General features: G+C 40.0%; 1 protein-coding gene across 1 annotated transcript in view; it reads right to left on the bottom strand.

Annotated features, from left to right (window-relative positions):
* fras1 (Fraser extracellular matrix complex subunit 1) overlaps positions 1 to 9,742 on the bottom strand; it is a 127,928-nt gene extending 118,186 nt beyond the window's left edge. The window contains exons 1-2 of the mRNA XM_088993478.1: positions 9,571 to 9,742; positions 7,746 to 7,777 (exon numbers count right to left, since the gene is read on the bottom strand). Of these exons, the coding sequence (XP_088849604.1) occupies positions 7,746 to 7,777; positions 9,571 to 9,637 (99 nt within the window). The 5' untranslated portion in view covers positions 9,638 to 9,742. The remainder of the gene's footprint in view (positions 1 to 7,745; positions 7,778 to 9,570) is intronic.
* Positions 9,743 to 12,920: the final 3,178 nt, after the last annotated feature.

The following is a 12,920-nucleotide window of genomic DNA, read 5'->3' as shown; positions in this document are numbered from 1 at the left end:
TGTAAATGTTGCACGCTGGCCATAGACGAGATGCGGGTGCGCAAAAAAAATTAATAATTTTTTTTACAAAATGACTCGACGGCAAAGTCACTTCGACCCCGCGTCAACTCGTCAAGAATTTCGGACTCTTGATTTTTCTGTTTACGATTTACGAAAAGGCAACGAAAAGGATGTCACCATTTTCCATTGGAGAAAATAAAAACCTCCATTTGCATCTTTCGTGGGATCTTCGCTTCCCGTTTCCATGGTTACAACATTTTATGAGGGGAATTCTTCAAAAGTTCTTTACGGCTTTCATTATGGGTTTTTTTTAATGATTATTTAAAAAGAAAGAGTTAAAAATAACACAAAGCAACATAAAGGTAACAAAACACAGCCAAGCTACAAAAATCACATAGTGAAATCTATCACAAGTAACGTAGCATGCTAACTTCGCGCGACATAACTCAGTCGCACTGATGTAAAAGAGACTTTTTACGGAACGTTACTGAATGTTACGTAGCGGAACGGAACATTTTAGTTGTCCGTAACGGAACGTGACGTCGCATAGTGGAATCGAAATGAAAGCGAATTTGAGCTAACAGTAGCATTTTGATGAAACGTGCAACACACATAACCATACGGCGCCACAACGCGCCATCGGCTAGCGCGTCGACTTTTTACAGAACGTTACTGAATGTTACGTAGTGTAGCGGAACATTTTTGTTGTCCGTAACGGAACATGACGTCGCATAGCGGAATCGAAATGAAAGCGAATTTTAGCTAACAGTAGCATTTTGATGAAACGTGCAACACACATAACCATACGGCGCCACAACGCGCCATCAGGTAGCGCGTCAACTTTTTACGGAAAGTTACTGAATGTTACGTAGCGGAACGGAACATTTTTGTTGTCCGTAACGGAACGTGACGTCGCATAGCGGAATCGAAATGAAAGCGAATTTTAGCTAACGGTAGCATTGTGAACAAACACATGTAACGGAACGTCACAATACGCCGCCACAAAGCGCCATCGGCTAGCGCGTTGACTTTTTTCGGAACGTTACTGAATGTTACGTAGCGGAACGGAACATTTTAGTTGTTCGTAACGGAACGTGACGTCGCATAGCGGAATCGAAATGAAAGCGAATTTGAGCTAACAGTGGCATTTTGATGAAACGTGCAACGCACATAACCATACGGCGCCACAACGCGCCATTGGCTAGCGCGTCGACTTTTTACGGAAAGTTACTGAATGTTACGTAGCGGAACGGAACATTTTTGTTGTCCGTAACGGAACGTGACGTCGCATAGCGGAATCGAAATGAAAGCGAATTTGAGCTAACAGTAGCATTTTGATGAAACGTGCAACACACATAACGGAACATCACCATACGGCGCCACAACGCGCCATCGGCTAGCGCGTCGACTTTTTACGGAACGTTACTGAATGTTACGTAGCGGAACGGAACATTTTTGTTGTCCGTAACGGAACGTGACGTCGCATAGCGGAATCGAAATGAAAGTGAATTTTAGCTAACGGTAGCATTGTGAACAAACACATGTAACGGAACGTCACAATACGCCGCCACAAAGCGCCATCGGGTAGCGCGTCGACTTTTTACAGAACGTTACTGAATGTTACGTAGCGGAACGGAACATTTTTGTTGTCTGTAACGGAACGTGACGTCGCATAGCGGAATCGAAATGAAAGCGAATTTGAGCTAACAGTAGCATTTTGATGAAACGTGCAACACACATCACCATACGGCGCCACAACGCGCCATCGGCTAGCGCGTCGACTTTTTACGGAAAGTTACTGAATGTTACGTAGCGGAACGGCACATTTTAGTTGTTCGTAACGGAACGTGACGTCGCATAGTGGAATCGAAATGAAAGCGAATTTTAGCTAACAGTAGCATTTTGATGAAACGTGCAACGCACATAACCATACGGCGCCACAACGCGCCATCGGGTAGCGCGTCGACTTTTTACGGAACGTTACTGAATGTTACGGAACGGAACAGTTTTGTTGTCCGTAACGGAACATGACGTCGCATAGTGGAATCGAAATGAAAGTGAATTTTAGCTAACGGTAGCATTGTGAACAAACACATGTAACGGAACGTCACAATACGCCGCCACAAAGCGCCATCGGCTACCGCGTCGACTTTTTACGGAACGTTACTGAATGTTACGTAGCGGAACGGAACATTTTTGTTGTCCGTAACGGAACGTGACGTCGCATAGCAGAATCGAAATGAAAGCGAATTTGAGCTAACAGTAGCATTTTGATGAAATGTGCAACACACATAACCATACGGCGCCACAACGCGCCATCGGCTAGCGCGTCGACTTTTTACGGAACGTTACTGAATGTTACGTAGCGGAACGGAACATTTTTGTTGTTCGTAACGGAACGTGACGTCGCATAGCGGAATCGAAATGAAAGCGAATTTTAGCTAACGGTAGCATTGTGAAGAAACACATGTAACGGAACGTCACAATAGCGCGTTGACTTTTTTCGGAACGTTTCTGAACGTTACGTAGCGTAACAAAACAGTTTGTGACATCGGATAGTGGAATGGAAATGAACACGAATTTTAGCGAACAGTAGCGCCGCCCCTTGCGACTAAAGAGGCGTAGCGTAACGTGACAACGTCGCATATCTGAATGTGACGTGACTTGACGTCATGTATCGTTCCGTTTTTCGTGTTTTAACGCCTCGTTTGTTGATGACGGTTCATGTCTCTTTTGCTAACATTTTTGTATCGATTCGATGATAAAACAGGAAATTGTTACATTCCCATCAATCAGCCGCCTTTGATGGCACGTAGCCGCCACCGCCGCCTAGACGGGTCGTATGTTTTTAAACGCTCAACACGCATACTGACAGACGTCCTTCACGCGCTGCAGCTTTAGCGGCTTTAGCAGCGACGTCCAAATATAACGGCCAGCCGTCCAGACGGGAATTTCTGGCACGACAGGTCGCCGCTCCCGTTATGGCATTCAAACGGAGTGCCGGGCGCAATTGGGTGTCGAGTGCGGATGCCATCGACGGGCCTGACGTTGGACCAGACGTCATTTTTTGGGCAGTTGTTTGAAAGATCGCTATTAGCGTCGTCAGCTTCTCATTGTACGATACACGCGCATCACGCAACGTTTCCAGGGGTTCCAAAGGCCGCCGTGATCAAACGTTAGCATCGCGTGACCTAGTTCGTCACCGTTTCGCCGCAATTCAGCACAACTTAGTTCACAGACTTGGTACTACCAAAAGTGCCTATCGAAAACAAACTCCTCCTCTTAACTCATTCACTGCCATTCATGAATTTTTGGGGGAATTGAAAATATGACGTCGAGCGCCATTCCCCAATTTGTTTGGGTTTTGTTTTTTTCATACTTGGGTGCTGATAAATAATAATAATATATTTAATTTATAAGCGTCTTTCAAAACTCCTAAGGTCACTTTACAGTCACTGCATTAAGTTTTTCTGTGGGTGAGCAGCGGCAGCCACACGCGCCATCGTTCACTCAACCCGGAATATCGCAAATAGATAAAAAGCTAGCTAGCTATCTATCTATTAGCCATATGGCCAGCCAGCTGGCTAGCTATTAACTGTCTATTAGCTAGCTCGGTAGCTTTCTATTTATTTGAGTAGCTAATAATAATAATAATAATAATAATAATAATACACATTAACATTAATAACATTTAGCTTGTAATCGACGTGCACATTCTGCCATGATGTCCCTGATCCACTGGTGAAGAGACGCTTTGATCCTCTCCTCTTTCATCTGGAACTGCTTTATGTAACAAAGAGGGTACAGAAAGTGCTTAAGAATGAATGTCTCTCTGTGTCTTTGTGTTGTCATGTTATTTGTTATTTAGTTTTTTTTTTTGTTCTTTTGACTTCAAGACGGCGCCGCGAGAGTGGCTGCCTTTCCAGCAGCTCCTGTGTTTTGCTTTTCTACTTTCATTTCTTTCATAACTTTGCTGCTGTGAAATGTAAATTTCTCCACTGCGAGACTATTAAAGGCAAATCCAATCCAATCCAATCCAATCCAATAATAATAAAAATACATTTCATTTATAAGCGCCTTTCAAAACTCTCAAGGTCACTTTACAGTCACAGGATAAGAACAATTGTTTTTTCTGTAGGTGAGCAGCGGCAGCCACACACGCCAGCGTTCACTCAATCCGGAATAACTCATATAGATAGAAAGCTAGCTAGTTAGCTAGCTAATAGCTAGTTAATAGATAGTTAGATAGCTAGCTAACTAGATAGCCAGCTAGTTAAATAGCTAATAGACAACAAATAGATAGCTAGCTAGATAGAAATAAACAAATAGCTAGCTAATAGATAGATAATAGATAAATAGCTAGATAGCCAGTTAGCTAGTTAAATAGCTAATAGCCAGCAAATAGCTAGCTCGATAGCAATAAACAAATTTAGGAATTAACTTTTTTTTTCTGATGAAAGTAGAGAGACTAAGGTTTCTAACAGTGTATTGAATGTTGATGTAGTCCTAAAACTCAATATTCCGTAGGACCTGGAATTCGAGTGACAATGACAAAAACCCTGGCACTGGAGTGGGCACATTATAGCACATAGTCCGGCAGTGAATGAGTTAATAACGCCGCAAACTATCTAGCTTTGTTTTGAGTGTTTTATTATGTTATTTTGGAACTTCTGAAAACTGGTCCCGATTTCCATTGGCATTCATCAGGAAGTAGCTGACATTTTGCGCAAATGTCAGCAAGTCCATCTGAATGCAAAGTCCCTGAGTTGCTCGCAACATCTGCTTTTGTGCCTTTCAAAATGCCCCCCGCCCAAAACAACCTGTAATATTCTCCTACTTTCATCTCCAAATATTTTTTTGTTTCCTGTCCCCACTAATAAGACCGCCCAAAGGGGCGGCGGTGTGGGTTGGGGGGGGAGGGTTGTTTGGTAGAAATGGCTTCTTCCTTTTGAACTCTCCAATGGCCCTTTGGACCATGTCGGGACATGCTGGGACGTCGCATGCATCTCTTCACTACTATCCCCCCCCCACCCCACCTTCTCCTAAAAACATTGACTGAACATGTCGGCCGCGACGAATGATCCCCTTCATCAGGAAGCATCCGGTCGGAGGGTATGTCATGTTGCACCACTTCCACCGTTAATTACACGGCATTGCCGGGGGAGGGCGAGGGGGGGGGGGTCTCGTTCCAGACTCTGTTCAACGAGACACAAGTGGCGGTTGCGTACCAAGGGAACATTTCACTGCAGTTCCCAAAGTTACAAGCACCCCCCCTTGAAAAATGAGGACCCATCAACATGTCAAACGCCAAAGATTGACAGATAGCGACATCTGGTCAACGTTTCAAGCAGTCAAGAAACAATTTGAAGGACAAAAACAACTCGGATTCCATTCCACGGCTAGCTCGCAAAATCATCTCCATGTTTCTATTTCTAAATCGTCGTAAATGGGAGTCTTTTCCCGTCCGGCATGTGGAACCCAGTCACCAACGTTAGCCTGCAGTGCTGGTGACAAGACGCAAGTACTGATCTAGCATTGAGAGCCATTTTGAAAGAAAACGACTCTTATTTGACGATTAGCAACCGGTTACCGGAAGATTCGTAACTTGGATATGGGTTGAAAATCTAGAGAAATCGCGGTGCAACCATCACGCCAAAAAGTTTACCTGAGGTTAAGGTAACATTAGAAACAGGAACTGATTTTACATTTATCGCTTTTTTTAGCCTGCAGTGCGGTTCACAGGGCGCAAGTACTGATCAAGCGTTGAGAGCCGTTTTGAACGAAAACGGCTCTTCTTTGACGATTAACAACCGGTTACCGAAAGATTCGTAACTTGGATATGGGTTGAAAATCTAGAGAAATCTCGGTGCAACCATCACGCCAAAAAGTTTACCTGAGGTTAAGGTAACAGGAACTGATCCTACATTTATAGCTACTTTTTTTTAGCCTGCAGTGCGGTTGACAAAGCATAAGTACTGATCTAGCATTGAGAGCCATTTTAAAAGAAAACGACTCTTATTTGACGATTAGCAACCGGTTACCGGAAGATTCGTAACTTAGATATGGGTTGAAAATCTAGAGAAATCTCGGTGCAACCATCACGCCAAAAGGTTTACCTGAGGTTAAGGTAACAGGAACTGATCCTACATTTATAGCTACTTTTTTTAGCCTGCAGTGCGGTTGACAAAGCACAAGTACTGATCTAGCATTGAGAGCCATTTTAAAAGAAAACGGCTCTTATTTGAGAATTAGCAACCGGTTACCGGAAGATTCGTAACTTGGATATGGGTTGAAAATCTAGAGAAATCTCGGTGCAACCATCACGCCAAAAAGTTTACCTGAGGTTAAGGTAACAGGAACTGATCCTACATTTATAGCTACTTTTTTTAGCCTGCAGTGCGGTTGACAAAGCATAAGTACTGATCTAGCATTGAGAGCCATTTTAAAAGAAAACGACTCTTATTTGACGATTAGCAACCGGTTACCGGAAGATTCGTAACTTGGATATCGGTTGAAAATCTAGAGACATCTCGTTGCAACAATCACACCTGAAAGTTTACCTGCGGTTAAGGTGACGGGAAAAACTGGAACTGATTTTACATCCATAGCTACTTTGAAATAACAACAACGGTGACACACATTAGCTTTTTGACGCGCGACCACAAACAAATATTTGGACTATGATATGTCTTCAAAAAATAAATGGCAGTTGTGATCCGGTAAGCAACAAACAAACCTGAAGGTAGGTTCTCAAAATCACGCACCGTTTGCGAACAATGAAGACTTAACAAAGAAGAGAAGCGCAATTTTTGCTCACTAGTGGCAAAAAGCGTCAAATCAGACACCTGTTCAAAAATCAGTCATACCCTGACACACCATTTTGAAAACGATTATTTCAATAAAGACCGTATTGTGTTGTATTGCATTCAGAATCAAACACAACACCAGGCAAAAGAGTTCTCAAATGTATCAGGACGGATGCCAGAGTCTGAATGATATGCTCCCTCTTACGAGTAGCAGTTAAAGAGCGAGCAGGGTTATTAAGGCGCAACTGGAGACGCTTGGTGGAGGATTGCCTGACTCCAGAGTCAACAAGTGCATGACAGCCATTTTGCCGAAACGTGACGAATTCACGACGCACTATTTCAGTGATTTTTGAGAAACGTTAGCTTCTACTTTAGCCATCCAGGTCTTGAGTTCACCTTTGACCGGATAAAATCTCAATACGGTTTTGTCTATGGACGTGAAAACTACTTCCTGATGTCACGTAAAGTTGAAGGGAGCCATTTTACAATGCACTTCCTGGTTACTGACCAATCAGAGCGGCTCATTCTGTCGAACAGCAAGTTAGCCTGCGGTGACCATGCACTCCGTGTGTGTGCGCGCGCGCGCGTGTGTGTGTGTGTGTGTGTGTGTGTGTGTGTGTGTGTGTGTGTGTGTGTGTGTGTGTGTGTGTGTGTGTGTGTGTGTGTGTGTGTGTGTGTGTGTGTGTGTGTGTGTGTGTGTGTGTGTGTGTGTGTGTGTGTGAGAGAGAGAGAATCGCATGCATGATAAATGACACTCGTCCAATGAGCTCACCTGCTACACTTCCCAACTTCCTGATCTTTCATTGAGACCAACCCCCCTCATGAATAATTAATGAGCAAGTAATCCATCGGCCTTTTTCGGTCAAATCATCGCAATTTATTCCCGTCGCAATCTCGATTGACACGGTGAGAAAATAAGAAAGAAGACGATGGACCTACCGCGTGGACGACTCCCTCGAAGACGCACACACCTACACACACACACACACACACACACACACGCACAAGAAAAAGAAGAAGAGGGGACATTAGCATCAGTGCACATCTGGGTCATGTTTCCAAGCACGGGGATTATGTGTATGATGGTTTGGGATTATCACACAGGTCAAATTTGCCACACATGGGCACATCATAGCGTGGTGGCTCGCTAGTATCCCATCTGCATCCGCCCCAATTTCAAGCTCAGATAACTCCAGACCCATATCAATTAGGAAATAACTTTTTTTCTGATGAAAATAGAGAGTCTAAAGCAGTGTCTGAAACTCATGAGAAAAAGCGAGCAGACACCAGGGCAGACAACTTTGAAAAGTTGCCTGCCATATTTTTCATAACTTGAAATACAATAAGACGACTAATCGCAAAAAAAAAAAACATTGTTGCAAAGTATCAGTGTCTGAAACTCATGACAATAAAGTTGATTCTTTTTCACTGAGTTTTCACTCAAGTCAGCTGTTTTTCATGCATTCATTTATGTATTTATTCATTTATTTATTTTGGGTTGTGAAGGTATACCTGCATATGAATACTGATCTGAATCCAAGTTTTCCAGATTGTTTTATGTCAGGAACATTCAGTTTTTGCAACTTTGATTTTTTTCCCAGTTCCTGAACGCAACACGCGGGAAAATAAAAATGAATTCTCATTTTTGGCATTTTGCACTTGTTTTTATCCACTTGCTATATATATATATATATATATATATATATATATATATATATATATATATATATATATATTCTACGATTTTCAACATTTACTTTCCCATGTGACGTTTTTGTTTCACCAGCTTTGCTCGGCTGTTTTTGGTAGAATCCAAATTTTTCATTCATTCATTCATTCATCCATTTATTCATTCATTTAGTTTTGGTTGTCAAGGTATACCAGCCATATGTATACTGATCTGAATCAAAGTTTTCCTTTTTTTAATGCAGGGAACACTAAATTAATGCAATTTCGAATTTTTTTCCTTGTTCATGAATGCAACACACCTGGAAAATAAAAATAAATTCTCATTTTTGAGTATTTTGAACTTGTTTTTATACACTTGCATATACATTTTTTTTTACTGTTGGTTTTTTGTGTGTATATTTTCTCGACGATTTTCAACATTTACTTTCCCATGTGACATTTTTGTTTCAGCAACTTTGCTCGGCTGTTTTTGTTCGAATCCAATTTTTTCATTCATTCATCTATTCATTCATTTATTTTTGGTTGTCAAGGTATACCCGCCCTGTGTATACTGATCTGAATCAAAGTTTTCCTTTTTTTAATGCAGGGAACACTAAATTAATGCAATTTCGATTTTTTTTCCTGGTTCATGAACACAACAAGCTGGAAAATAAAAATACATTCTCCTTTTTGGGCATTTTGCACTTGTTTTATACACTTGCCAACTTTTTACTGTTGGTTTTTTTTTTGTGAGTGGATATTTTCTCGACAATGTTCAACATTTACTGACGTTTGGTGACGTTTTTGTTTCACCAACTTTGCTCGGCTGTTTTTGTTCGAATCCAAATTCGCAACGAAAGTGAAGAAAGATAGAACATTTCTCACTTGTTTGTTTTTTTTACAAAACTGCATTCAAGCACCAAAAATAAACACCGGCAAGCCACTTTTGGTCTCATCAAAAGTAAGCAGGTGTAAAGTTAGCGAGTAACACCCTCCCCACCCTCACTTCGGGGTGCACCAAAATGTCGGAAAAGTCTCCCCACGCGTGGTGGGGTGTTTGGGCTCAACTTGGTGAACAGCGGAGCGGAATACCCACCGTGTGTCCCCCGGGGGGCGAGCAGGGCTGCGGCCAGGGCGCCCAGCACCATCCGGGGAGCCGCCATGGTCGCCGCCGAGTCGGTTGCTTCTTAATCCAAACGCTTCGGTTCCGGTTGTCGTCTCGCTGGCGAAATGCTCCGAAGGCATCCGGAACTAGCTCGCGCGAAGTCCTGGGGGGGGGGGGGGGGGGGGTCAATTATATTATATTATATTTAATAAAAAGTCCCCTGGTAGTGCTTTCGACCCCCCGAGCGCAGCGTCCGCGCTCCGGCCAGGAAAACTGGCGAGGTTCGGGTGGGGGGGGGGGGAAGCCTACAAGCGGTGAAAGATGAGGGGGGGGGGAGAGGGCTGAAAGCTCCGCCCCTGCCTTACGCGACCTGCAAGGGGGGAGAAAAATGTGAAGCTCACGCACATGACGAGAAGGCTGCACCGTCCTGCAAACATGCAGGTCCTACCACCACGACCCCCCCCCCCACTTTTATCGTCAGCTGTTGTAGCCTCGGGAGAAGGCGAGTCGTCAACGAGCAACTCATTAGTTGCACCTTCTGAACCACGTCATGACGTTTGCACGCTCTAATTGCGGTGGATCCCCCCCCCCCACAACTAAATAAATAAATAAACAAACAAATAAATAAAGAAATAAAGCTGCAATGTAAACCAAGAAAAACTACATCGAGAAAAAATGAATAAGCCAATAAATAAATAAATAAATAAATAAACTGGTAAATAATTAAATAAATAAACCGCCTAATAAATAAACAAATGGATAAATAAACACATACATAAACAGATAAATAAATAAATAACATAAAACTGGAGGGTAAAACAACAAAAACATTAAATCAATAAATAAACAGATAAATAAATACATAAATAAATAAAGCTGGAGTGTAAACAAACAAAAATAACAAATCGGGAGATAAACATAAATGAATCAGCCAGTAAATGATTAAATAAACCGGTAAATAATTACATAAATAAACCACCTCATAAATAAACAAATAGATAAATAAAAACATGCATAAATAAACAGATGAATAAATAACATAAAATTGGAGGGTAAAAACAACAAAAACAACAATAAATCCATAAATAAATGCATAATAGATAAATAAATAAAGCTGAAATGTAAACAAAAGAAACAATAAATCGAGAAATGAATAACAAATGAATAAGCCAGTAAATGAATAAATAAACTGGTAAATTAAATAAATGAACCGCCGAATAAATAAACAAATGGATAAATAAACACATACATAAATAAACAGATAAATAAATAAATAACATAAAACTGGAGAGTAAAACAACAAAAACATTAAATCAATACATAAACAGATAAATAAATGAATAAATACATAAATAAATAAATCTGGAGTGTAAACAAACAAAAACAATAAATCGGGAGATAAACATAAATGAATCAGCCAGTAAATGATTAAATAAACCGGTAAATAATTACATAAATAAACCACCTCATAAATAAACAAATAGATAAATAAAAACATACATAAATAAACAGATGAATAAATAACGTAAAATTGGAGGGTAAAAACAACAAAAACAACAATAAATCCATAAATAAATGCATAATAAATAAACAGATAAATAAATAAATAAATAAATAAAGCAGAAGTGTAAACAAAAAAAAACACAATAAATATCAAAATAAACAAATGAATAAGCCAGTAAATGAATAAATAAACCGGGAAATAATTAAATAAATAAACCGCCTAATAAGTAAACAAATAGATAAATAAACATACATAAATAAACAGCATACATAAATAAATAACATATAACTGGAGGGTAAAACAACAAAAACAACATTAAATCCATAAATAAATGCAGAATAAATAAAGAGATAAATAAATAAATAAATCTGGAGCGTAAACAAACAAAAACAACATTAAATCCATAAATAAATGCATAATAAATAAACAGATAAATAAATGAATAAATAGATAAATAAATAAAGCTGAAGTGTAAACAAAAGAAACAATAAATCGAGAAATAAACAAATGAATAAGACAGCAAATAAATAAATTAATAAATAAACAAATAAACACATACATAAATAAACAGATGAATAACATAAAAATGCAGGGTAAAAACAACAAAAACAACATTAAATCCATAAATAAATGCATAATAAATAAATGAAGAAATAAATAAAGCTGGAGTGTAAACAAACAAAAACCATAAATGTATACATAAATAAATATGTAAAAATCCACACAAAACAGTCAAAACACTGTTTTGTGTTTCTGAGATGTTATAGACAAACTTACAATAGAGAGACGACATACCACTTTTTTTGGTCACATTTTGGGATATTTTAGAACTATTTTGAAGAAAGGGAAAAGAATCAATTCAAAAACGGAAATGGGTCGAATTGACCCGGAACTTAACATGAGGGTTAACGGGCCGACAAAATATAAATTAGTGTACGAGGGAGCGTGTGACCGAGGCTGCCATTCGCGGCGCCATCTTGTCAATAAAAAAAAGTAAACACTGTCGAATTTGTTGTTAAAAAGCAAACGTTAAATATTTAATAAAATAATTATGGCGTTCTCACTGAATTTTCAAGTATATTATCATTAAAAAAAAAGAAGTTTCAGTTTACATTTACAGCAACAAGTGACCACATTGTCGATCAATTCTGCCATCTAGTGGCCATATGAAAAATGACACTAAAGTAATTAATTTGAGGCTCCCCAACTGTTTGAAGTCACAATAAAAATATAAAATTGGACTAAAGTGTTCAAATGAACAGCATTTTACGATAAAATAAAAACATCTGGCATAATCAAGCTTATTACCGGCGTCTTGCTCATCTGCAGCAAGGCGACAAATTGCCAGCATGTATAAACAGTAAATTTTAGCATCGTTATCATTTAATCTGTCCCAACATTTGCCTAGCTGGCTATGTAACCGGCTACCTGGCTAGCTATCTATTTGCTGTCTAACTGGCTAGCTGGATACCTTGCTATCTATCTACTTGTTATCTAACTAGCTAGCTGGCTACTTGCTACCTATTCGCTAGCTAGCTAGCTAGCCATCTATTTGCAATAAATGTGTGATCTAACATGCTTACCCTGTAAAATTGTAACATTGCAATTGGCAACATTGCAATTGGCATCAAGGTAGCTATCTATCTCGCTAGGTCACTAGCTATCTCTCTAGCTAGCTATCTAGGTCGCTGTCTATCTCTCGAGCTATCTAGGTCGCTGTCCATCTATCTAGCTAGGTCGCTATCCATCTATCTAGCTAGGTCGCTATCCATCTGTCTAGCTTGGTCGCTATCCATCTCTCTAGCTAGGTCGCTATCCATCCATCTAGCTAAGTCGC

Source organism: Hippocampus bargibanti, linkage group LG04, assembly GCF_051943395.1.
Source record: "Hippocampus bargibanti isolate YZ-2025 linkage group LG04, ASM5194339v1, whole genome shotgun sequence".
Taxonomy (NCBI): domain Eukaryota; kingdom Metazoa; phylum Chordata; class Actinopteri; order Syngnathiformes; family Syngnathidae; genus Hippocampus; species Hippocampus bargibanti.
Note: the sequence above shows the minus strand (reverse complement) of the source record. Positions and strands in the feature narration are given on the sequence as shown.